Source organism: Astatotilapia calliptera, chromosome 3 (assembly GCF_900246225.1).
Source record: "Astatotilapia calliptera chromosome 3, fAstCal1.2, whole genome shotgun sequence".
NCBI lineage: Eukaryota > Metazoa > Chordata > Actinopteri > Cichliformes > Cichlidae > Astatotilapia > Astatotilapia calliptera.
Genome location: NC_039304.1, coordinates 27,299,146 through 27,322,094, shown reverse-complemented (window position 1 = coordinate 27,322,094; position 22,949 = coordinate 27,299,146). Strand labels below are relative to the sequence as shown.

The following is a 22,949-nucleotide window of genomic DNA, read 5'->3' as shown; positions in this document are numbered from 1 at the left end:
AAGTCGCCGCCGCTGGTGTCCTAGATAGTGAACGGCCCATTTGTTTTAGTGACGTCACTAGAGCACTACAGTGCCTCAGCACCCTTTGGGATGGCGAGGACGCAGACTGTGGCAGAGATTTAAGCAAAAGGGTGAGGCGTTGTGAGTTCTTATGAAAGCCGGGCGTTTGACCGAGCGAGACGGTGCGGACTGGGAGGAAAATGAACGACAGAAAGAGAGGTGTGGAAATCTGCTGACTCAAGCACTGTGTCGAAGATCATGGGGAGGGAGGATGTTATTTGTGTTGCGTTTTGAGAGCTCGCCGTGACTCTTGATAGGGGTCACTAGTGATAATCTGAAAAGCTTGAATGCACACATGAACAAAGTCACCGCACATGTGCTTCCTATCAGCTCCTCCTGCACAGCAGTAAAGATGATTAGTGGAGAGACAGAGATTGCAGTACACGACTATAGTGTGTGCACGCTTATCTCTTATACCCAAACATCCTATCTTTAAAAAAAAAAAAAAAAGGTGGAAACTCCAGGGTGACCCACACACGCGCTGCAAACTTCTTTATGCTCCTTCAGGCAGATAAACAAGTTTTTCCAACTCAAGTAAATTGGCTGCATCTATGTGATCAATAGAAGAAAGCAATGGGCGTGTGTGTGTTTTGTTTTGTTTGTGTGCCGCCCTCCTACTGCGCTCAGCAGATTCAGCCATCCAGAAACTTGGAGGCTACAACGAGCTCAATAGAGATTCTCCCAGCCAGTGGTGTCTGCATCTATTTTTCTTTTGTCACTTTTTCCCTGTTCAATAGCGGCTCGGGTTATTGATTTGACATAATGCTGAGCTGATTTTTTTTTCTTTTTAATTCCACTTCCAACTGTAGCCTTATGCATAGCAGGTGTGTCCATGTATGCTAAAAAGATCAGAATCAGAATACTTTATTGATCCCTGGGGGAAATTATTTTTTGTTCCAGTGCTCCATTATAAACCAACATTAAGACAAGACGGACAATACACTAACTAAGAATAGTACAATATATACATAAGTCACTCATAAATAAATAGCTGGAAAAGAAACATGTGTAGTTGTAGCAGTAACCAGTGTGTTAAGTGGATGCGTTGTACAGGGAGATGGCCACAGGCAGGAAAGATTTCCAGTGTCGTTCAGTGGTGCTTTTCGGTAATCTCAGTCTCTCACTGAACGTGCTCCTGTGACTGACCAGCATGTCATGGAGTGGGTGGGAGGTGTTATCCAACATTGTCTTTATCTTGGACAGCATCCGCCTCTCCGACACCACCTTGAGGGAGTCCAGCTCCATCCCCACAATATTGCTGGCCTTACGGATTAGTTTATTAAGTCTGTTGGCATCTGCGACCCTCAGCCTGCTCCCCCAGAGATGAAAAGATGTGCATGGAGGTGAAGTAAGAGACTCAGCTTTAGGGGCGTCAACCATGGCCTCTGAATTGTCCCAACTCCAATCTGGCCTGCTGGAGGGCTTTGGAAACTTTCCTAGTGACAAAGAGCTCCTCTGTGGCCTTCATATTACACTGAAGTAACCAAGTATTACATAAACATTTAAATAACATCCATCCATCTTCTTCCGCTTATCCGGGGCCGGGTCGCAGGGGCAGCAGCCCAAGCAGAGAAGCCCAGAACCCTCCCTCTCCCCAGCCCCTTCCTCCAGCTTATCGGGGGTAACACCAAGGCGTTCCCAGGCCCGCCAAGAGATAATCTCTCCAGCGTGACCCGACCCCTACAGTGCCTCCTGCGGGTGGTGGGTCTGCAGGAAGATGGGCCCATGTCCCTTTAGTGGGCTGTACCCGCCCGGGCCCCATTGCGTAAGGCCCGGCCACTAGACGCTCACCCTCGGGCACCCTCCCCGGGCGTGGCTCCAGAGCGGGGCCCCGGTAACCCTGTCCCGGGCAGGGTGAACTGGTCCCTCAATGGTCTTTTCATATGGGTCTTCTGAATCGCTCTTTGTCTGGTCCCTCACCCAGGACCAATTTGCCATGGGAGACCCTACCAGGGTGCAAAAGCCCCCAGACAACATAGCCCCTGGGATCCCTGGGACACACAAACCCCTCCATCACGATAAGGTAGTGATTTGCGGAGGGGCATTTAAATAACAGGTTCCCATATTCTTCACTATCAACAACAGAAATTTCTATGATTTATAGTGCGTCTATACAAAAATAACCCCAGAAATTGGCAAACACTGAGCAAGCAGAACTTTAGTAACTTTACATATATTGTTCTTACAATTTAAGCCCAGCGAGTCACACTAAGAGTCTTCTTCCATTTACTACAGCAGTGTTTCTTTATCATGTGGAAAAACTGAGATGTACTATTGTACTTGAGCCACTTTTTTTATTTTTTTATTTAGATATCGGAAGGATTCCATGTGTGGTTAAACTTAACTGGTTTCACTGGTTTGACATCCCTATTTGAGAGGGTGATTTATGGTAAAATTACTGCTACTGCTATCAAAGCTAACAGTAGGAAATGGCAAGAGTGAGATGAGTAGACTCAGAGTAGAAAAGCGCTATATAAGAACCAGTCCATTTACCATATGAGGACCTTAGGGTCTTGTTCAAAATTTAATAGTGGGGCATTGATGTGGATGCTCTAACAGTCTGTGGTGGTTGTTTTCTGAAGTTCTGTTATGAAGCTTGAGATGAGTGTTTTCACTGTTTCCTTCTCGGCGTTTTGAAACCATATTTGATCAGTGAGCTGCAGATATGAATGAACAATTGTTGGTTCGCAGCTTTGCGGAGGGTCACAAGCCAGTTTACTAGTGCCAGTCTTGTGCTTGGATAAATAGGGAGTGTTGCATCAAGAAGAGAATCCGGCTTAAAATGTTTTCAAATCAAACACGTGTAATCAAGAATGAGATTTCCAAATCAGATGAGTCAAGGCCTGGGTTAACACAGGCAGTCTCCAGTGCTGTTGACAAGCAAGCAGGTTGCCGATGGGAAATGCACTACTGTTGGGCAAAAACAAAGGAAGAGGAGGAGGGCGGAGTAGGCATGTTAGGAGGCAGTGAGAGGAAAGGTAAGGTGGGATGTATGGACTCCAGGCAGGAGGAAGACCACAGAGAAGATTAATGGATGGAGTGAAGGACATGTAGAGGGTTGGTGTGACAGAAAGGGAGTGTAGCACTTCTTGTATTACCAGAGCTCTATTTAAAAAAAGAAAAAAAAAAATCTTAAATGAAGACAAACAGCCACACAAACATCAACTGTTACAAAAAACATCATTACCATTAAGTTATGTCCTGAAAACCCCTCTTAACACAAGGCCTGATGAGCTCTACACCGCCATTAAAGACCACCGCTGTTTCTTCTTCACTGATCATCAACACACCCACAGTGCATCCACGTTTACGTGTGTGTGTGGGCACAGTTGCTTGTGAATTGGTCGTGAAGCTCCTAATCTTCCATGAAATGGCAGAAGCCCACGTTTCCAGTCATGCAGTGTGCACACTGAGTACTACCTCTCTTATTTAGCTGCTTTTTTTTTTTTAAGGTAATCTTGTTTTTACAGCATCCCTACTAATTGTTGCACCCTTTCTCTAAAAAGCACTGCCTGTGAGATGTGATTTTTGCTTTTTCTTTCTCCACTAGTTTCCCTTCAAGTGCCAGGTTTAATTAGTAGGACTGTAATTAGCCCTGCTGGTGCCACCACTCTATACTGTTACTGCACTTAAGACATTACATTTAACTCTATCGCTGCTTTTGATCTCTCATCAATGTCCTCTTGCAGCAAAAAAGCAGCAGAGTTCTCAAGAGATGTAACAATTTTTTTTATTTGTCTTTGGTATATTTTTTATTTATTGTTATGAAACCTGGTTTTGCTAAAAGAGAAAAACCTCCGTACTCTTCTATTAGGTTTGAACACATTTCTGACAAACTGAATGCATTTGGTAACACCTGGCACGCATATGTAAAATGAGTTGACGCTTATTAGCTACATATACATCTCTCAACAAATTGATGCATGCATAATTTTTATGAGAGCTAAATGGAAGGTGCAGGAGCAGCCTAAGCAGAGAAGCCTGGGCCTCACTCTCACTAGCCACCTCTTCTAGCTTTACTGGGGCAACGCAGAGTTGTTCCTAGACCAGTTGAGAGAGATAATCTCTCCAGCGTGTCCTGGATCTGCCCTTAAGGCATCTGCCTGGGAGGTGCCTAGGAGGCATCCTTGCCAGATATCCAAATCAACTCATCTGCCTCCTTTTGATGTGGCTTCCGAGTGACTGAACTCCTCACCCTATCTCTAACAGACGAGGCCTGCCACCCTTCAAAGAAAACTCATTTCCATCGCTTGCATCCGCAACCTTGTTCTTTTGGGTACTTCCGAGAGCTTGTGACCACAGGTGAAGGTAGGATGGTAGCTTCGCTTCCCACCCAGATCTCTCTCTCTCATTCCCACCACTTAACACTTTGCTGCACACTGCTCCAGTGTGAACTGGAGGCAACAGAACACCATCATCTGCGAAAATCGGAGATGATACTTCGAGGCCCCAGAACAGTCTAAATTTAATGTATTGGTGACTAAAACCTGCAGTGATGACTGTAGCTAGGATTATCGATTAAATTGGGAGGTGTAAGAAAACGGAAATCATTTGACTGCAGTGTGCTGTCTAATGACTTAGTGATTAAAAAATTTTATCACTAGAGAGTAGTGGTTATCAGTGATCCAGAAGTAAAGCAGTCCATGAAAAATCAGCCTCGGCAAGCAAATCATCAGAAGACCAAAATCATCTAAAGGTGCAGTGGAGGTAATACATCATCAGAGTTGAGTAACAGAAGATTTCAAGCTTTTGAAATGGGTCGTAAGTTTGTTTGCTTGTTCTCAGGTGTCCAATATCATCTCAGACGCCTGAAATAATTTAAAGTCGTTGCAAGTGCCTTTAATTTACATTAACCCTCTGAGTCATAACCCTATCATAGCCCTATATTTTGGAGGTTGATCATCTGGATTATTTGGAAACAATGTGAGTGTCAGAATTATAAATTTCTTTGTCTCAATTGCCAAGACTGAGGAGAACAATGGGGGTTAACAAAGTCCCACTGTGACATAAAAAATTCAGCAGTCAGATCTGATGAAATCGGCTTCAAACCTCTGCTGACTTTGCCCCAAAGTAAGAGTTTAAATAATAATAAACTTTATTTAATATAGCACCTTTCAAAACAAAGTTACGTGCTTCACAAGACGAGATGGAACTGATGAAATGGCACGCAACTGAGACACGCTTAACAATTGTACAGCATTAAGAAAGGAAAAGTAGCAATACGAGGAAAATAGAAGCAAAACAACATAAACTAATTAAAAATAATATAAAATAATGCAGGGTAGTCACTAGGAAGAGATGGTGACACTAAATAGGATTACAAAATAAAAGTAGCTCAAACTGGAAGCACTGAGAAACTGTGCTTATAGAAACGTGTTTAGAAGTGATTTTAAAAGGCAAGCGGGTCTGCGTTGATCTGATTCTCAGGGAGATTGTACCAGAGAGTGGCCATCCTAACAGAAAAGGCTCCCCATCATCTTTAGTCCTCAAACCAAGAGACTGTGGGATGGCTAGTAGAGCCTGGCTGACAGTTGTTGCATTCCCTGAACAAGTTCATGAGAGTTGTCTCTGTCTATGCAGCTACCCTTGGAACAACTCTGAAACCACGTCTTTATCGATATATACTGAGGTTTCAAAACACCTCATTAAGGGTATGCTCTTGCCTTTATGAGGCAAAGAGTTAATATGGTCTCTTGTTGTGCATCAAATTAACCCCGAACAGTATCTGGAGATGAATTGATCAAGTTCCTACAAAGTAGAGTCTTAGTTATCTGCACACACCGGCACGGCTTTCAGTTCAACGACTGGGCGCTTCTTGCTGACGCACTGCTGAGATTCACGGGTAACTTCTTTTTAAAGTTATCGTGTTAATAAAACAAACTCTGTTGCTTTTTTCTTCAAACTTTTGTGCAGTTCTGAGCTTCAGAAGAGCTCCGTTACCTAACAATGTCTGCTGAGAAAATGAACTTTAGCTTGAATGATGTTTCCACTCCTCAGTTTGAGTACAAAGAACAGCTCTGGATAGACCCGCTGGAGGAAGTGTGAGACTATCCCAGCTACGACACTCTTTGCACTCGTAGTTCCCAACAGAGAAACGTCAGGAAAATTAAGTTGCTCCTGAAAACTGTATTCAGGTCGGTGTTTCAAACGGTGACTCATGTTGCTTGGCTTCCTCACTGACCTCCAGACATACTCATCATCCACCAAGACACGACTGTTCCCGTGAGGCGAGGAGCCCACACACGATTAGCCTTGTCACCTTGTAGGCAATGCTATCACACACAGGCACGAACAGATCTGCAGCCACAAAAGTTTAAGTGCGGAGAAATAAATATATATATAGATGTATTTAATCGTATCCCTTAATCACCCACCCGACGTGTCTTTGTGACTCAGTTCCTTTCACACTTTGATTGGATTTGGAGGCTAAATGGTTGATTGCGTAAGAGAAGGAGAAATATAGGGTTGGAGAAAAAGGGAGGAGGAGGAAATTGAAGAAGGGAGCAGAATCCTGGGAAAGATCTGGACTAGTAGCAGGCCTTTTTTTGTGTGTGCGCGTGTGCTCATGTCCACGCGTCTGTTTCCCTCCCATGCGTTTCTGTGCTTGCATAAGAGCAGCTTTCATTCAACACAGCCCGATCACGACTCATTCTTCGTGTGTTAGTCACCACCTTTCATGGAACTGGGCTTGCAGTCAGTTCTGACGATTTTGTGCATGTGTGTGTTTTTCACAGAAAGTCAAATTGAGCACAGCAGCCAAAAATAATTCCCCCGTGGACTCCCTGAACTCAGTCTGGCGATAAGTACGCCTAACTGCCTCTTTTTTTATTCTCTACAAACAGGTGTTAAAATATATATATATTTTTACTTTATTTCAGTCAGACACTCCAGACTGCCTCCTCCCGGCTGAAGTAGCCCTAAAGCCAGAAAGTAAATCCAAAATAACCAAAGCTGTTTGTACTGGGCCTGAAAGCTGTAGAGAAGATTTCACTACAAGGATCAATGATTCCTGTGCCGGCTGACGTGGTTGTTCATTGACTCTCTGTACACATTGGCAGCTTCACAAAGAGATGAGCAGTAAATCTTTCAACTTCACTGATATCATATAAGGTGATCTCAGTAAGCTGCACAGAGCACACTCGTGTCTACCAACCAGGCCGGTTTATTTTTTTTAATTTTTACTTCTTTTTTTTTTTTCTTTTTTTTTTGGTAATGCCAAAGGGAGACAAGATGAAAAGGGTCTGTTGGCAGATTAGTGCTTCTGGATTTGAGCCTCAATTCACCATTATTTATTTTATTTAGATACAGAAAAGTTAAAGTTTGAACTTTACTTGAACTCTAATCTGAAAATCAAATGTTTTGACAGCACTGCCCTCTGGAATTGGTATACATTTTGGTAGATTTTTGAGTTTTTCCAAACCTACACTGGTTGTCTAAATAGCTGAAGGTGAGAAATCGAACTGGATTTGACTGTTTTCTCAACTGCCTTTAACATCGCACTCGGAGATTAAAATGAAATTGATTTCAAGTTCTGTTAATACTCCCTGTAGTGTTTCCTTTACTCTTTAAAACCTAGCACAGAGTATTTTGTCACATGACACTCTGTCAGGTCTGTAACAGGGAAACGCCGAGCCGACTGTGCAACTCTGCCAAATAAAAATGACATGTCCATTGTTTGGACATATTTTTTGGATTTACTAGACAACATCAAACTGAAAACTTCAGCGACCAAATCTAATACCACCTATTTGTCACAATACTTTCAGTTCATTCATATTATTGAAAGAATTATTATTGAAAGGAATTCCAGATTTAGTAGCTGAACAGTTTCACAGAGTGAACCTAATGAATTATGAGGGCAAGAACAGGAAGTGTGTATGTGTATGCTGTCTAATTTTCTTACTAATTTTCAAGTTTTCCACTTTCCCTTCGAATTCCCAGGTATCTGGATTGGGCTAACAGAATTCTTTTGGGGTGAATCGGACCTTAATTTACAGAACATTTAGATGAACATCATGCTGTATTCTAATAAACCATGCTTTATTAGCTCCACTTTACAGGCAAGGACGTAATTTCAGTAACGCTTTGCTGTGTTTGCCTGTTGTTTCAGTCACATTTGTAGTAGGTGGGTGGTATATATTAGAGATGGCACGATACCACTTTTTTTTTTGTCCGATATTTTTATGTCCGATGTCATAAATTTGGATATCTACCGATATGAATCCGATAGTGTTTTAATCAATAAAACTGTTTTGTTTTTTTTATATATCTTTCTGCATTTTGTATAAGTTCATACTCAAGTTTAAAAACAAACAAACACTAAAGCTATTCTGTTATGCCTGTATGTAAAAAGACTGCATACAGGTATAACAGACTGCACAGATGGTATCTTCCCAAAGGAAAAAGTACTATAGCTTACTAGGGTATATTAGACTTAATAGTCACTATATACAGTAATGGACTTCTATACATTTTACACCAGATTAAAACTTTGGGTGTAAGCTTCAGATAATTATTTATTAAAAGCTAGATGTTTTAAATGAGAATAAGAAAGAAAAGTATGTCTTTGTGCCCCCTTTTCCCTGTTAATGCCCTATCGGCCCCCCTGGCTAAACTTTGCTGGATCCGCCCCTGCACAGTTACCAGCCGTCAGCTGCGTAGAAAAAGATCCTGGTGTAGAAAGTAATATTAAATAAATTCTAACAACAGCTTATCAAGCTTAAACGTGCTGCTGTTGTTCAGCCGCTGGTTTCCTCTTTCTGGCTTGAAGTGGGCGATAAACAAACAAGAGAGACGGACTCGCAACAGAAAAGCCGATCAGCTGATCATTGATCAGTTTCATGATTGAAGTAGCAGCAAGAAGAGGCAGTCGCTCCATATATCAGTTGTTAAGCTTAACGCGGGAATGCTTAACAAACATTCAGAGATGGACTTACACACTTGCTTTACTTCTCTGGGATAACTTCCTCCGAGATGAAATGCCGGTTTGGTAGCGAGGCTCCAAATGCTCAACCAGACCGCTGACAGGTATCGCATGCCACAGCCGCTCTATCACGTGACGCATACTGCTCCGACGTGCTACGGTTATGAGCAGAGTTAAGCCATGTCGCAAGTTTTGTGATATTTAATGGATAGAATTACATTTTTTATTTGTCTCCGATACCTGATCCAGTAATTTAGGTCAGTATCGGACCGATACGTAATATCGGACCATCTCTAGTATATATATGTAATTGTGCTCCTACGTTTCTTCTCTGCAAATGTTTTATTTGCAAATGCTTGGTGACAAATGGATAATTGAGCGATAGATTCGGTGAACTCCAGCTCCACCATCTGGGACTCCAGCTGGTTACGCTAGTGCTTCTTCTGCTCGGCAGCTTCAGCGAGCTTGGTGTAGCAGCACGTGAATCGGCACCACATCTGCTTATGGGTATGGTTAGAGTGACCCTTTGGCCTTGAGCTTGCAATGGATCTCCAGAGCAATACGTGGAGTGCTGCCACCAGCTGCAGTCCAAGATGATGGAGTTGGAGTATGTCCTACCAGTGGGATAAGATTCTGATATCCCACTGATAAGTCTGATAAAATCCCTACCGACCGAAACAAGTAGGGAATGGTCAGGGTCACATGGTTAGCTTTGACTGTTCTTCTAATGTAAGAGTGAGAGGATTGTCCACTAGCAGATCGTGCGCAGTGGCATTTTTTACTCGAATAAACAAAAGACCCTAAACAGAGAAACACTGAAACTCTGTAGGTTACGACCATGTTTGTCTATATATTGAGTACTGCTTCTGTGGCAGACACACAAAAATCAGTAAAATATTACAGGGCTCAACAAGTCAGTTTAAATTTACTGCAGTTTGCTCCTGTTATCTACAAAGTTCCAGCCTTGGCATCTACTCCACACATAACCTGACTAATGGAGGGAAGAGAAAACATGCACACAAAAAAGCATGCTTTAGGTCAGCATAGACGCCATGGTGTTTCTACGGAAACCAGCAACTTGTGTACTCTCGAGGGTCGGATGTGGAGAAATGGATTAGAGAGGAAGACGTGTGGTAGCTCTGTATGTTGCACTGTAGAGGTGGAGGGGAGGCAGGGAGTATAGCCGTGATCTGAATGCATCAATAATGCATGAGGTTGTTCTCCAATATGCTAACATGAATTATTTGACAAGCAGTGCCGACCTGCTTCTCCACCATCTAGTGTCTATGCATCGTCTCACTGTCTCCTCTATTCTTAGACCGTTTCTCTAAATCTGAATCTCTGCGTCTTTTTCTTGGAACTGTCTTTGCTGAATAATCTGGGGCTCAGCGGGTTTCCGAATCTCCCACTCTGTCTCTCTCTGCACCAAGTGTTTCTTCCCCTTTTTATAGATTTTTTTTTTTTCTCCCCCTCCTTTTAACCATATCCATGCATTTTGTGTGGGTTCTCTCTGCCTCCGCCTCTGTATGTGAGACCGAGGGAGAAAGGCAGGCTGTCGTCAAATGGACTTTTGATGAGGAAGAAAGCAGTTGGCGCACAAGAAGAGGCAGAGAAAGGGAGCTTATGAAGTTTATGAGCTCTTTTTCTTGCCATCTCTCCTTTGTTTCCTCTCTTTATCTCTGTGACCATCTTGTCTAAGTTTCATTTTTATCCTCGGTTCATTGCGACTCGACCAGAATACTAAACGGCGTCACAAAAACAAAGCCAAGGACAGTATCCTGTCCTTTCTGTTATTTTCTGAGTACTTTCGTGGATAATGTAGGGACACGCATTCAGCTGAAAGGCTCAATCTGTTTGTGGATCACCAGGAAAAACAAAAACAAGAAAACAACAATTTGAAAGCCATTCAGCAAGCAGCAAGAGCGAGTCTGCATTCATGCAAGTGGTTCTGTGAGACTCTATTTAAGCGCAGCTGTGCTTTGAGCTAAGTGGTAATATCACCATGGCAGCATCCTGAATTTAAGCAGGTATAATGCTTGGCATGTGCCAGAGATGCTCATGGGAAGTGAAATGACATTGCAGCCATTCAGCCTGCTACTGAAAAAGACAAATTACGGTCTGATAACGGCACCGCAAAGAAATTCATCATGTGAAGAACATGAATGTTGATAGCAGACCTCATCGCTGTCGAAAACGATTCACAATGCAACAGAAATCTGCTCTCCATTAAACGTTACAGAGGGTTGCTGAAATGTTCAAGTGCTGTTCTGTCCTTGAAGTTGCATTGTTGTAGGGCGGCTTTTTAGATTTTAATCTGTTGCAGTTTTGACTTCCAGCTTATTTTACAGCAGCCACTTGCCAAGTGGTTGGGAAATTCACATTTTTCACTTCCTTCGAGAGGTTTCCAGATGGTTGCGGACCAGTCTCTAGGTCCGTGTAACTGAGGTAGAGAGACAAAGACTTTGGTTAACAAGATCTATTTGAAGGAAATGCATTTCTGAAAGTTTGTCCCCGTATCGCTCAGTCTATTTTCAGTAGTGGATGAGTGTCTCAGCACTTCCCGGAAGCAATCGAGCAGCAGCCATGCTTGGATGTAGTGCAGTCCACAAAGGAGAGATGGGCCCAAATTTTATCAGCTTAGTTTTAGTTTTTACGTAGATTTTTTCATAGGCAAAGTATTAACTGGTTGAAACAATAGCGGGCAGATTAATTAACTTTTTTTTGTTAATTCATTTTTTTTATTAAACATGTCAGACTTTGTCAGGAATAACCCAATGATGTTGTCAGACTTATTTTGATGCCAGTCTAAGCTATTCTTACATTAACTACCCTGCAGCTTCCTGGCCTTGACCTCAACTTAAACTTTAATGGTGACCGTAACATCCCTCCAATACCAGACCGAAAATCTCCAAATCAATGGTTAAGTTGTTGGGGACTGAATTTCTGTCCACAGATGGAAGTTGAATCCCTACAGTGTGAATAGGGGTTTGTGTGTGTGCACACAGGCAAAAAAAAAAAAAGGACAAGAACCAAATCACATTCTTTATGCCTTTTTAAACAGTCCCAGAGGCCTTGGAAACATCAGTGCAGCTGAATCCAACACATGCCTGCAAGTGTGTTTGTGCTCACAACCGCACATGCACACACACCCTCTCTTAGATCCTCCGACCAGCCAGTCAGGGCTGGTTATTTGCCAGATAGGGAATTGGCAAACTGGTAAATCTCAGATCATTTTAAGTCAGTTGGACAGAGACGGCCTTAAAAGTTAAGATGCTTTCAGGAAGCCCGAGGCCTGAGTTCCCAGAACTGTGGATAATAGCCAAGACTCCTTCCACAACAACGAAGTGAGGAAGACGTGGTAGCAGAACTGTTCACGAGAGACAAAATGTAAGTTTAGGTCTCTAATGTATAGACAGAGGCCAGGTTAACGTTTTTCTAAAGTTTTTCCAGTCAAAAATTGGATTCAGGTCTCCCTGTGTCACAAATAAACATATGTGGTGGTACAGTCTAAAAGTTTCAGTGTCACTACATGTTACATGCAGTCGGAGGGTTGGTGGGGCTTTGCCGACTTTCTGAGTGGGAAGTGTGACAACTGTGGGGTCTTTCAGTTTTACGACTTAAAACTCTGGATTTCCAGTGTCTGACTTCAAATGTTGTGCAGCATTAGCACTGCTTCACACTGTGTGGTTTTTAAGTGCATGCCCAAGCAAATGGTCTGTTTCTGTACATAATAGTTCTTCTACATGGCCCAGGGCCTTGAAAGTCCTTCAAATTTAATGGGTGCAACATATAATGCAGTATTCGGGTAAGTAGTGTGGAAACTACCACACCTTGGTTTGAATGCACATACCTGTGGTTTACAGCCGCACAGGGCTTAGCTGGACAGCACCTTACTAATTCTTAAGTCAAGTCTGAAGTCGAGGACAGCTTGTACATAATGGTTAAAGTGGGATTGTTTGCAATGGAAGTCAGTAACACTGGTTTGTTGCTCTCTGCCAGATTGATTGAGACCTTTTTTTTTTCTCCTAAAGTAAATATGCATGAGCTGCCAGGACCTACTCGGAGACTGTGGTCCTCCCAAAAGTCTGGCTCATTCAGCTCTAGCCAGAAAAATCAAAGATTCAGAAAGTGAATAAATAAAGTGCTGCACATTATTAATATTTCAACATTCAGAAACTCTCACATAGGGAGAAGAAAAAGCAAGAAACAAACAAAGTTAGCTGACCAGCAGCGAACAGTAGCAGCTCCCAGGTGCGAGAGAAAAAGCAGTCATGCTGTGCAAAAACCTTTCCTGGAAAATGGAAAGTACAAGGCTTCCCACACCTGCTCGGTGACATCAGATTTGTCAAAAAGAACAAGCGACTAGTATTTAAGAGTTGGCAGGATCAGGTTTCTTTACGTCACGCTGCAGTGGGAAAATGTTCAAATATAAACAAAGCTGTCAAGAAAGTCTAAATGGCAGCAGTGACATGATTTGTCACTGTCATGAGAGGACTTTTAGCTCAAGATTTGATCTCATTTGCAAAGGGCTGTTTGCATAATCGTTTATTATATTGTGCTGCCAACCCTCTCCTGCTTCCCAAAGGTTAATGATTTGCTTCCTCTTGCCAGTTCTGTGTGAGCTACTCTAAAGGAATCCTAAGAAACAAGAATAGAGAAGTTAATTTTTAGACACAGACTACATGCACTGGAGGCAAATAAAACATGAGTATTTGGTCATCGCAGTGAAGTGTTTGAGTCAAAGCAGATACCACTGTGTACTTGATATTAAAGGAGACTTCCATATAAGCCTTTTTTAGTGGGTTTAAACTGTTATCTGTCTGAGGTTAGTGTGTGTGTTTAGGTAGATACTGTTTTATGTCTCCAGTTATTTAAATAGCCCTTATAACAGGAGAATTCATGCTGCAAATATGGCACTAAGTGTTTTTCTGTCCAGTTTTTGAAGAGGTTATGTGCAGATATTCAAGTTTCCAGGGGAGGAAGCCTAATGACTCCAGTAATACTTTATATCCAGATAAAAATCTCAACTTGGGGACTATGTAGTTGGTTGATTTGGTGGTCAGATTCCACATTTAGGTCACTGAGAGGATGAATCCTTGAGACTTTTGGGACATCTCCTGTCGCGCTTGCTTCAGAACCTGTAAAAGGTTCACACACCACACATGAACAGTAACAAACCTTTTCTACAGATTTTTGAAAGCATATTCATTTAACTTAGTTTTACCCAAAGGCAATAAAACATGCAGGTAGCTTCCTCAGTTTGTGGCGGTAGAATGTTTAGGTGACACAAAAACCCCTGGAGACACATGTTGTAGAACACATAGTTACCAGGTCATCTTATACCAGGTTATAGGATGTTCCACCCTTACTGTTTAATATTGAAACTATAAGCCTGGCCTGCAAATCCATACAGCTACAATAGTTGGGCAGCAGAAATGTTTCTGTCAAATGCAAATTGGGGAAAAGTGTTATAAAAATACTGAAACAGTAGCGTTTGTATAGCTACATGTAATATATTTTATTTATAGATTGCCAAATTAAAACAACAGTCTCCTCTAGGTGCCTCATATCTTATATGAATTCCATCAATGGTGCCAAATTTGAAATTGTCAGTAGATAAAGGTAAAGGAAAAGTGGACTTGATGATATCGTTCTTGAGTAAATACATCTGTGGCACGGTTTTAAAAAATCCTGTGGAGCCTGCTTTTCAAGCTAATGCATTCACAAGGTTTTCAGTAAACTTGACCTCTGATTTTGACCTTGAAGTCACAGATTTTTAGTAGGTACATCTATGGTGTCAGTTCCTGCTACCAAATCCTGTCAGCTAGTTCTCCAGTTATGTTCCCAAAGTTGCCGGCCTGCCCCCTCGCCCAGCAGGGTGACAACAACACTCTAAGCTTTTCAAACTGAGGTGTCAAAATGAAGCCAGTGCACAAGTGCCCTGTGCAGGCCACCAGGTGATGATAGCTGGGGTTGGAAAGAGACGTCTGGTCCTATAGAAATCTATGAGAAAATGTTTTATTGACCTGACCTTTGTAAACACTTAGCTGCTGAATTTATGGGATCGTTAATTTTAGGACCTACTGAAATCTATTTTGTAAATCTTGCTCATGCCATGATTAATCGATTGTTGTAGTTTTATTTTTCTCAAGTGGTTTCACGTTCAGACCAGTCCCTCCTCGTCACATCTGGTTTTTTCCGTGACCAAGATCACGATGACAGAAACTCATCTTGGGGTTTTAAAACAGGACTTCAGTAACTGTGTGCGTCTTTTGCATCATCTGTGGGCTTTCCTCCGTCTTTCTAATTTGGCTCTGTGTTCTGTCAGAGCGCCACCCCTTAGTTTGACAAGGTCATAATTTCAATTTGTTGACTTGGTTTAGGACCAACTGTCTTTAAACTCTGTGACATCCCCATCAGCCCGTAGCTGTGTGGGCGCTTTTGTAGCATAGATGACACTCTGAACATGTCACCATGCTCCGCTTTGTCCAACTGTAGCCTCACAGATCGTGCATCAGCATTATGCTTTACTGATATGCAGTGCAATCCAGCTGTACATATGCTCAGTGTTGATTTTGTAGAGATTTGAGGTAAAGGCTTTGGTCTGGCTTTGTATGCCAGCACATTTGATTTGTGAAGAAACAATGAAGATGCAACTAAAGTCCTGACTTTCAGCTTTGATTCAAGGGACTAAGCTTCAGTATTGCATTAACTGGTGATGGGAAATTATTCATTTGTTCAATTAGATTTCAGTCTCTGGAAATAGTGGGGACCGTGTATAAAAGACAGGCTGGAATTTCTAAATGGTTGAAGCTGTATTTTTTTATTCCGCCACTTAAACCTGAAGCGGAGAATCAACACTTTAGTTATGTTGGATTGTTTCAGTTCAAATCTGTTTTACAGAACCAAACTTATGTCACTGTCCATTTCCAGACTCTTACTGTAAGTGTTTTTGGTTCATTTGCACACAGCCTTTTCAACCATCTGGGATTCATACAAGCAACCACATTAACAAATGCGGTGTAACTGAAATAATTCCAAGATGATTCCCAAGAAAAACACATCCATCGAAGGATTAAGCAGTGGGAAATGTATCTGTCAAAACTCCAGTAAATCCAGCCCTTTTGTCTGGGTTCATTTGTTTTATTTTTAAGTTTGCACTTTGCAAGCCTTAAATCAATCAAGTGTTAACTTTTGTTTTTCTTATTGCAGCGTTTCATCCAGTACCTGGCCTCCAGAAACACTCTGTTTAACCTGAACAACTTCCTGGATAAGGGAGCTCTGCAAGGTAAAGCACACACAAACCCCTGTGAAGATCATTCACAGCACAATTTCCTTTCAGAGAACCAGATGGGGGTTGATTTGCCTCGAGGTACATCACTCTGAACACCATAATGTTTCTGATAATTAAGAAGAAAGTGTTTAAAAGTCAAAAGTAGTGTCAAAATATTATTTATTACTCACACTGAGGATATTTCTTTCCCTCTGACAGTTTGTTTTTTTTGCTCCACCAGGTTATGACATGTCAACCTTCATCAGGCGATACAGTCGCTACCTGAATGAGAAGGCCATGTCCTACAGACTGGTGGCTGTGGATTTCACCAAGATGAAGAGAGGGTACACACACACTGTCATCTTTACTCTTCATTTCACACTTATCTTGTCACACAGCCGGAGACTGTGTTTATCTTTTGGCAATGCACTTAGAGAGAAGCAGTAGACAAAGACAGAACTAGCAGTTTCTCTGCAAAACCTCAAACTTGGACAGCAAACAAAGTTTTTTTTGGTTTTTTTGGGGTTTTTTTTTGTTGTTTTCTTTAGAGTTTATCCTGCAAGACATTTCAGACAAAACTGAACATTTTTCTGTTGGATGCATGTGAAATATTGCAGAAAGGGAAAAGCGAAAATGTTGCATCCAGCTTGCTGAAATAAAGAAATAAGCAATTAGAATTAGGACGGGAAAAAACAAGCACATGAAACACAAGTTGCAGATAGTTTTCAGTCAACTTGAGTAGATTTGTGGTTTTCATAGAGTGCACATTGGGGAAAGAAAATGGACTTCCGCTCCTGAAAGCTGGAGCTGAGTGATTGATAATAATAAATTCTAGAAAAATACTGAATGAATTGGAATCGCAGTATTTCACCAAGAGAATGAAACTATGTAGGAAGCATATAAAAGGAGAATAACAATGAGCCCAAAAATGTTTCTGTATCTGGCTGTAAACATGTTTACGTCTGCTTTAAAGTTGAATATCTTAACGTGAAAGTCTCATTTTTTGGGCCCACTCAAATGGCCACTAGAGGAACTGGAGATTTATGGGGTATTCAGGGGTTTTGGGGGGGGGTTTGTTCTTTTTTTCCTCTCTCTCAACTAAACCTTTAATTGCAGCCGTCGTATGCAGATTATGACACTTCATTTGTGGTATTTTAATCCCTCAGCTAAAGCTTTACAGCCTCCCTGGAGCCCTGTGTTTTCAAGTGAAAGTGGGTGCATCCTTTCTGAAGGTTTTGTGTGTGCACACAATCATTTCAATTTCAGAAAGTCCAGCCGCGGTGGAATGACACTGAATCTGTGTCACGCTGATCCAGCTGAGCAGAGTCTCATTATTTATCAGAGAGTGTTTTCAGTCTCCCATTTGTTGCACCTCAAAAAAGCACTTTGCACTACTGAGGATGCTTCAGTATGCAAAATATCGGTTCACTTACTACATGCTTCACATAGTTTTGGATCATCACTTCATTCCTTTTTTGTGAATCCTCTTAATTTGCATCAGAATTTAAATTTTGTCCACCAGGTGCCTGCTGTAATTGTGTGTTTGTGTGCGTTTTTGCTTCCTGTTTTGTCAGTATTGACGGCGTGATGCGCACCATGAACACAGAGAAGCTGATCAAGACGCTGCCCATCATCCAGAACCAGCTGGACGCTCTGCTGGATTTCCAGGTACCGAGTGTCTTTGTGTGCTACATATGTGCGCGTCCTGTGTCAGCCATGCTTCGTTCACTTTCTCATCAAAATGTAAATTGAAACCGTTTGTAAAGTTTTGAAATGCATTGATAGGAGTATTAAATAAAAAAATCACACTATGGGGACAGATTGCACATCTAAGTGCGAGCGTCTAGGAAGGGCACGGGAGGACTGGGTGGGGACTCATTGGTGAGGGTGCTGTGGTTTGTGCCAGCGAGCTTCAAAGAGTGATAAAATGGATGGTTTCTCATTGAAATGCATACTGAATGTGTATTGAGGGAGTGTGTGTGGGTATGGAAGTGATGGGGTTTTTTATTTTTATCCCCTCCACCTAAACTAAATTGACATTTTGCTCTGTGTGTGGTGATGTGTTCGCTTCACGCCGAAGGGGGAGAGGTGTCGGTATTTGAAAGAGATGCTTTATTTTTCTGAAAAGCTTTGGAAAGATGTGAGAGCGATGCCTCCTTCACCCTCTCACTCTCTACCTCTCTTCTCTGTAGGCCAACCCTAATGAGCTGACCAACGGTGTGATCAACTCAGCCTTCATGCTGCTCTTCAAGGACTCCATAAGGCTGTTTGCTGCTTACAATGAAGGGGTCATCAACCTATTGGGTACACACACACACACGAACACACACGCAGGATAAACAGCGAGCTTTCTCTCCTACATGTGTCAGGAATGATGAGGTATATCTGCAGTTTGTCTTTTGTGTGTGTTATGCGTGTCCTCACACTCACGCTCTTGTCAAGCAGATGTATAAAAACCCTCTCGCCAGCACATACACACACGTGTGCGCACAGTAGGTTTTGACAAGCTGTCATGTAGCTGCCAAAAGCTTCTTTTTCTACAGCCGATGAATGTTCCTGTCTTCTTTACTTCCTCCTTTCCTTACAGTACTGTGTAAAAGTCTTGAGCTACCCCTCATTTTCTATATTTTGTTGGGAAAATAATGTTTCAATAATTGATTTCTTGAAACACCATGTTGTAGCCATTTCCCTCATTGCCGAGGTTCAAATTTTTGTGAACGAGACGCTCTCATGACTTCTCGAGTGACAATACTGACCAGCTAATCGGTGGCATGCAGTGTGACGACATTACATTTTAGTACCTGGTTGGATCGTTTGGAACTGCGGCCAAGCAGGTGCTGAAAAAGTACCTGATACCAGGTACTATGACCTAATGGAAAACCCTGCAAACCGTGGTGAAACTGTGCCGAATCGATCCAAGTAGGTACTAATGGAAAAGGGGCTTTGGACAAGGTTTCTTGTAATTTCTTAAAGCAGTCTTCAGGAATATTTCTCCAGGCTTTTAAAGGACATTTAAAGCTTTTCTTTGGACGTTTCTGCCTTGTTCCATTGTCAGTCGAGATGATCCCACACTGGTTTAATAAAGTTGAGGTCCAGGCTCTGGTGAAGCCAATCCATGACTGATAGAGTTCCACTGTGTGTTTGTCTATCATAGTATGCTTTTACTGCATTGGGAGTGTTTGGGGGATCATTGTCATGCTGAAAAATGATGCTGTTATGAATGAAACAATTTCCAGATTATATTGCATTTTTCATCATAATCCGATGATACTTTTCTGCGTTCATAATTTCATCAGTTTTTAAAAGATCCCCAACATCACTGAGTGAAATGCATCTTCAAACCATGACAGAGCCTCCACCTCTCTCCTGACCTCCTCCTTATATACCGATTTGAACAAAAAATGTCAAATTCAGATTCCCTGCTCGATCAGACCTGTTGTCACTGATTTTCAGTCTATGCCAGCCTTGTAATCTGACATACCTCAGCCTTTCCTCCCTGTTTCCCTTCCTTAAGAATGGCTTCTTGACAGCCACCCTTCCACTGAGACCATTTCTGACGGGGCTTCAGTGAACAGCAGGTCTCTAGTAGAACTATGTCAGGTCTTTGCTGGATTTTTTTTTTTCTTAAGGAAATGACTTTCAGATACTCTTCAACTGCTGTAAACAGTTTTTCAGGCCTGTCACTTCTTCTTTTGTCCTTCATTTGTCCGGTTTTCTCAGATTTGCTGGCATATGACAAGTTGTCGGCTAACAGCTCTTCACCTCGTTGGTGCAAAAATGTTATTTCATGCCTGTCAAACTCTGTTATCACTGGCCTTTTTTCATAGACTCAACTAAACAAAGGCAAACAAATGATGTGTTTTGGTGACAGGCAAGTAATAAAGTGCCTAAAGATACAATTTAAAATTGGTTCTCTCTAACGGTCTCTTTTGTAAAGACTCAAAACTAGTCCATGCCTTGAGTTAGGTGCATTTGTTAAGTCAAGGAAAAAGAATGGCTCTGAAAATGGTCAGGTATAAGAACTGGACTGGAAGTGAGTGAAAAAGCAGCCAATGTCCAAAGAAAGAACTGTTAAAGACTTGTAGAAAACCTGGAGAACTATTACTCAAGAAAACTTTCCAAAGTCTGGCTGCTTAGTAGACAAACGAGTAGAAATGAAGGGTGGCTCAAGACTTCTGACTTTCGTACTGTACTTCACACTTCTGTCTTCCTTTTTCCTTTTAAATTTGTATGTCTTTCCCTCTCTGTAGAGAAATACTTTGACATGAAGAAGAACCAGTGTAAAGATGCCCTGGACATCTACAAGAAGTTCCTTTACAGGATGACGAAGCTCTCAGAGTTCCTCAAAGTGGCAGAGGTATATTTTTCCACGCAGACACCTTATTTTGAAGGCAATTTTGACCATTTTCCTTAAAGGTTTTTAAAACAAAAAACAAAAAACCTTTATATATACATAAAACCTACAGATACGGTGAACCAGAAGTGCATATAAAGAGGGCCACATTTTTGCTCACACGGCTACTGTACGCTCTTCAAACCAGAATTCCTAACTTGCCCTCCCAGCCCCACATTTGCTGCACACACTTACATATATATGCACCCAAAATAACCCCGAAGATGGAGCATGTGGTTAGGCGCTCCGTTAGCTCGCTCTCCCTCTGCTCCCCACACTCCTCCATCTCATCCTTTCTCCTCCCTCGCTCTTCCCTCCGCCCCTGACAGAGATGGATACTCGTGTGGCTCTCCTTCGCCCAGCGCCTACAGATCATCCCTCTTTCTGTCTTCCCTCTGGTGCCCCCTCTCTTTCATCCCTCCCGGTGTTTCAGCAGACTTGAAACAGTGAGATCAGCTGCTGTAACTTCCACATTAGTGGGTTTTATCTTCTCTCCATTAATGTACATAAAAAAATAAATGTTCCCAGTCACTTTCCTTTTGTCTTTTATAATTGGCTTTTGAGTAGCGCTCTGAGCTATTCATATATTTTTTTCGCTTCCATGTTTTACATGACATGATTCAAACATGTAGATTTCAGGGATTTCCAAGCCATCTATGCAGTTTATGACATATCCATAAATTAAATGACATGTTTCTCAGTAGCGAGCTGGTGCAGATGAGTCTGCTCCATGTGGTCATTAACGCTACATCTAAACGATGAGTAGTCAGTGTAGTAAATGTACTAAAAACAACTGAGATCTTGAGGTGTTACCTTTTTAGTTCAATGGATTGTTGAAGCAGATTTGCACATGAGGGTTGGGCATCATTTTAAGAAAGCAGCTTTCCACAGCAGACATTTTTGCTCAGGCCCTGCAGTTAGAAAGATTACCAGTGGCTCAGAACTGTTCTAATCAAAGGGAGCAACATGAACAGTGAGAGGACTCAGGTGACTGGACATTAGTCTTCATTAATTCTGAGATTTACCCCTGTTGTCGTGTGATTGGTGAAAAATGTCTGCAGTGTAAAAGGCCTCCTGTTAAAATGGGACCGTCCCATTTTTCTAAACTCTTAAGCTTTCGTTTAATAACTGAAAGCACCTGGATTGACTTGAAATGTGCCCTTGATATTCATGTTTGGTTGTTTTGTGATAAATGACAACAGGATAAATAATCAAAAGTATAAGTTGGAGGCCAACTAATTAAAATATCGTCTTTGGAAGGCACATGTTTAATTCTTACAGTGGCTGAATCAGACATTTTACTGACTTTGGACTGTGCAGCTAGCAGGGTAAAGACTGTTTAACATCCAATCTGACTCTTTTTACTTTAGGATATCTGTGTTCTCTCATGCAAGCCCACTGGTTAAAGTTGAAAAAAGGGGGGGAAAGAAAATATGCTGTCTTTCAGTTCTAATGTTTTACGTATCAGGACATAATTTAAAAAATCCTCAGCAGGTAAACACAACCTCAGATGAACAGCAACATATGACAAATTGCACAATGTCCTTATTTAATTAAGAAAATGAAGCTAAAACACACAAACAGTTTATAGAAAATTAGTGCACCCCAGGACTGAGCAGCTTGTAGAAGCACCTTGAAGGAACTGTTTTCTGTGGGACTTCATTAGTTTTTCACATCATCTTGGAGAAATTTTGTCCCGCTGTTATTTACCATGTGTAGTCAGTTCATTGAGGCTTGTAGGTATTTGTTCATGCACAGTTTGCTTAAGGTACCACCGCAGCATTTCATTCAGGACCCCAAACACAGGAGCAAATCTAAAACAGAATGGCTGAAAAAGAGTCAAACTCCTCGTCCTTATCTGTCAGACAGATGTTTGTCTCTGGAATACTTTGGTATTCAGAGGAGTTCATGTTCAGCCCAATGACAACGTGCCCAGATCCTGTGGCTGCAAAACAAGCCCAGATTCATCACCCCACCTCCGCCGTGCCTGACAGTTGGTGTGAGGTGTTTGTACTGATATGCTGAGTTTGGCTGTCTCCAAATGTCGAGCTGTGAATTACAACCACACATCTGATTTTTATCTTGTCTGTCTAAAGGACATTCTTCAGCAAATCTTGTGGTCTGTTTAGATGCAGTGGAAACCTAAATCATGCTGCCGTGTTCTTTTTAGAAGGAAGACACGTTCTCCTGAGAGTCCTTCCAAACAAGCCATACTTATCCAGTCTTTTTCTAACTGTGCTGTCATGAACTTTAACATTTAACATGCTAACTGAGGCCTGTAGATCTGAGATGTAACTCTT

General features: G+C 41.8%; 1 protein-coding gene across 6 annotated transcripts in view; it reads left to right on the top strand.

Annotated features, from left to right (window-relative positions):
* Positions 1-22,949, top strand: part of LOC113019101 (phosphatidylinositol-binding clathrin assembly protein) — a 112,010-nt gene that overhangs the window by 47,480 nt on the left and 41,581 nt on the right. For all 6 annotated transcript variants that reach the window (XM_026162627.1, XM_026162624.1, XM_026162625.1 and 3 more), the window contains exons 3-7: positions 16,196-16,271; positions 16,498-16,600; positions 17,831-17,924; positions 18,449-18,560; positions 20,507-20,613. In XM_026162627.1, coding sequence (XP_026018412.1) covers positions 16,196-16,271; positions 16,498-16,600; positions 17,831-17,924; positions 18,449-18,560; positions 20,507-20,613 — 492 coding nt within the window. The remainder of the gene's footprint in view (positions 1-16,195; positions 16,272-16,497; positions 16,601-17,830; positions 17,925-18,448; positions 18,561-20,506; positions 20,614-22,949) is intronic.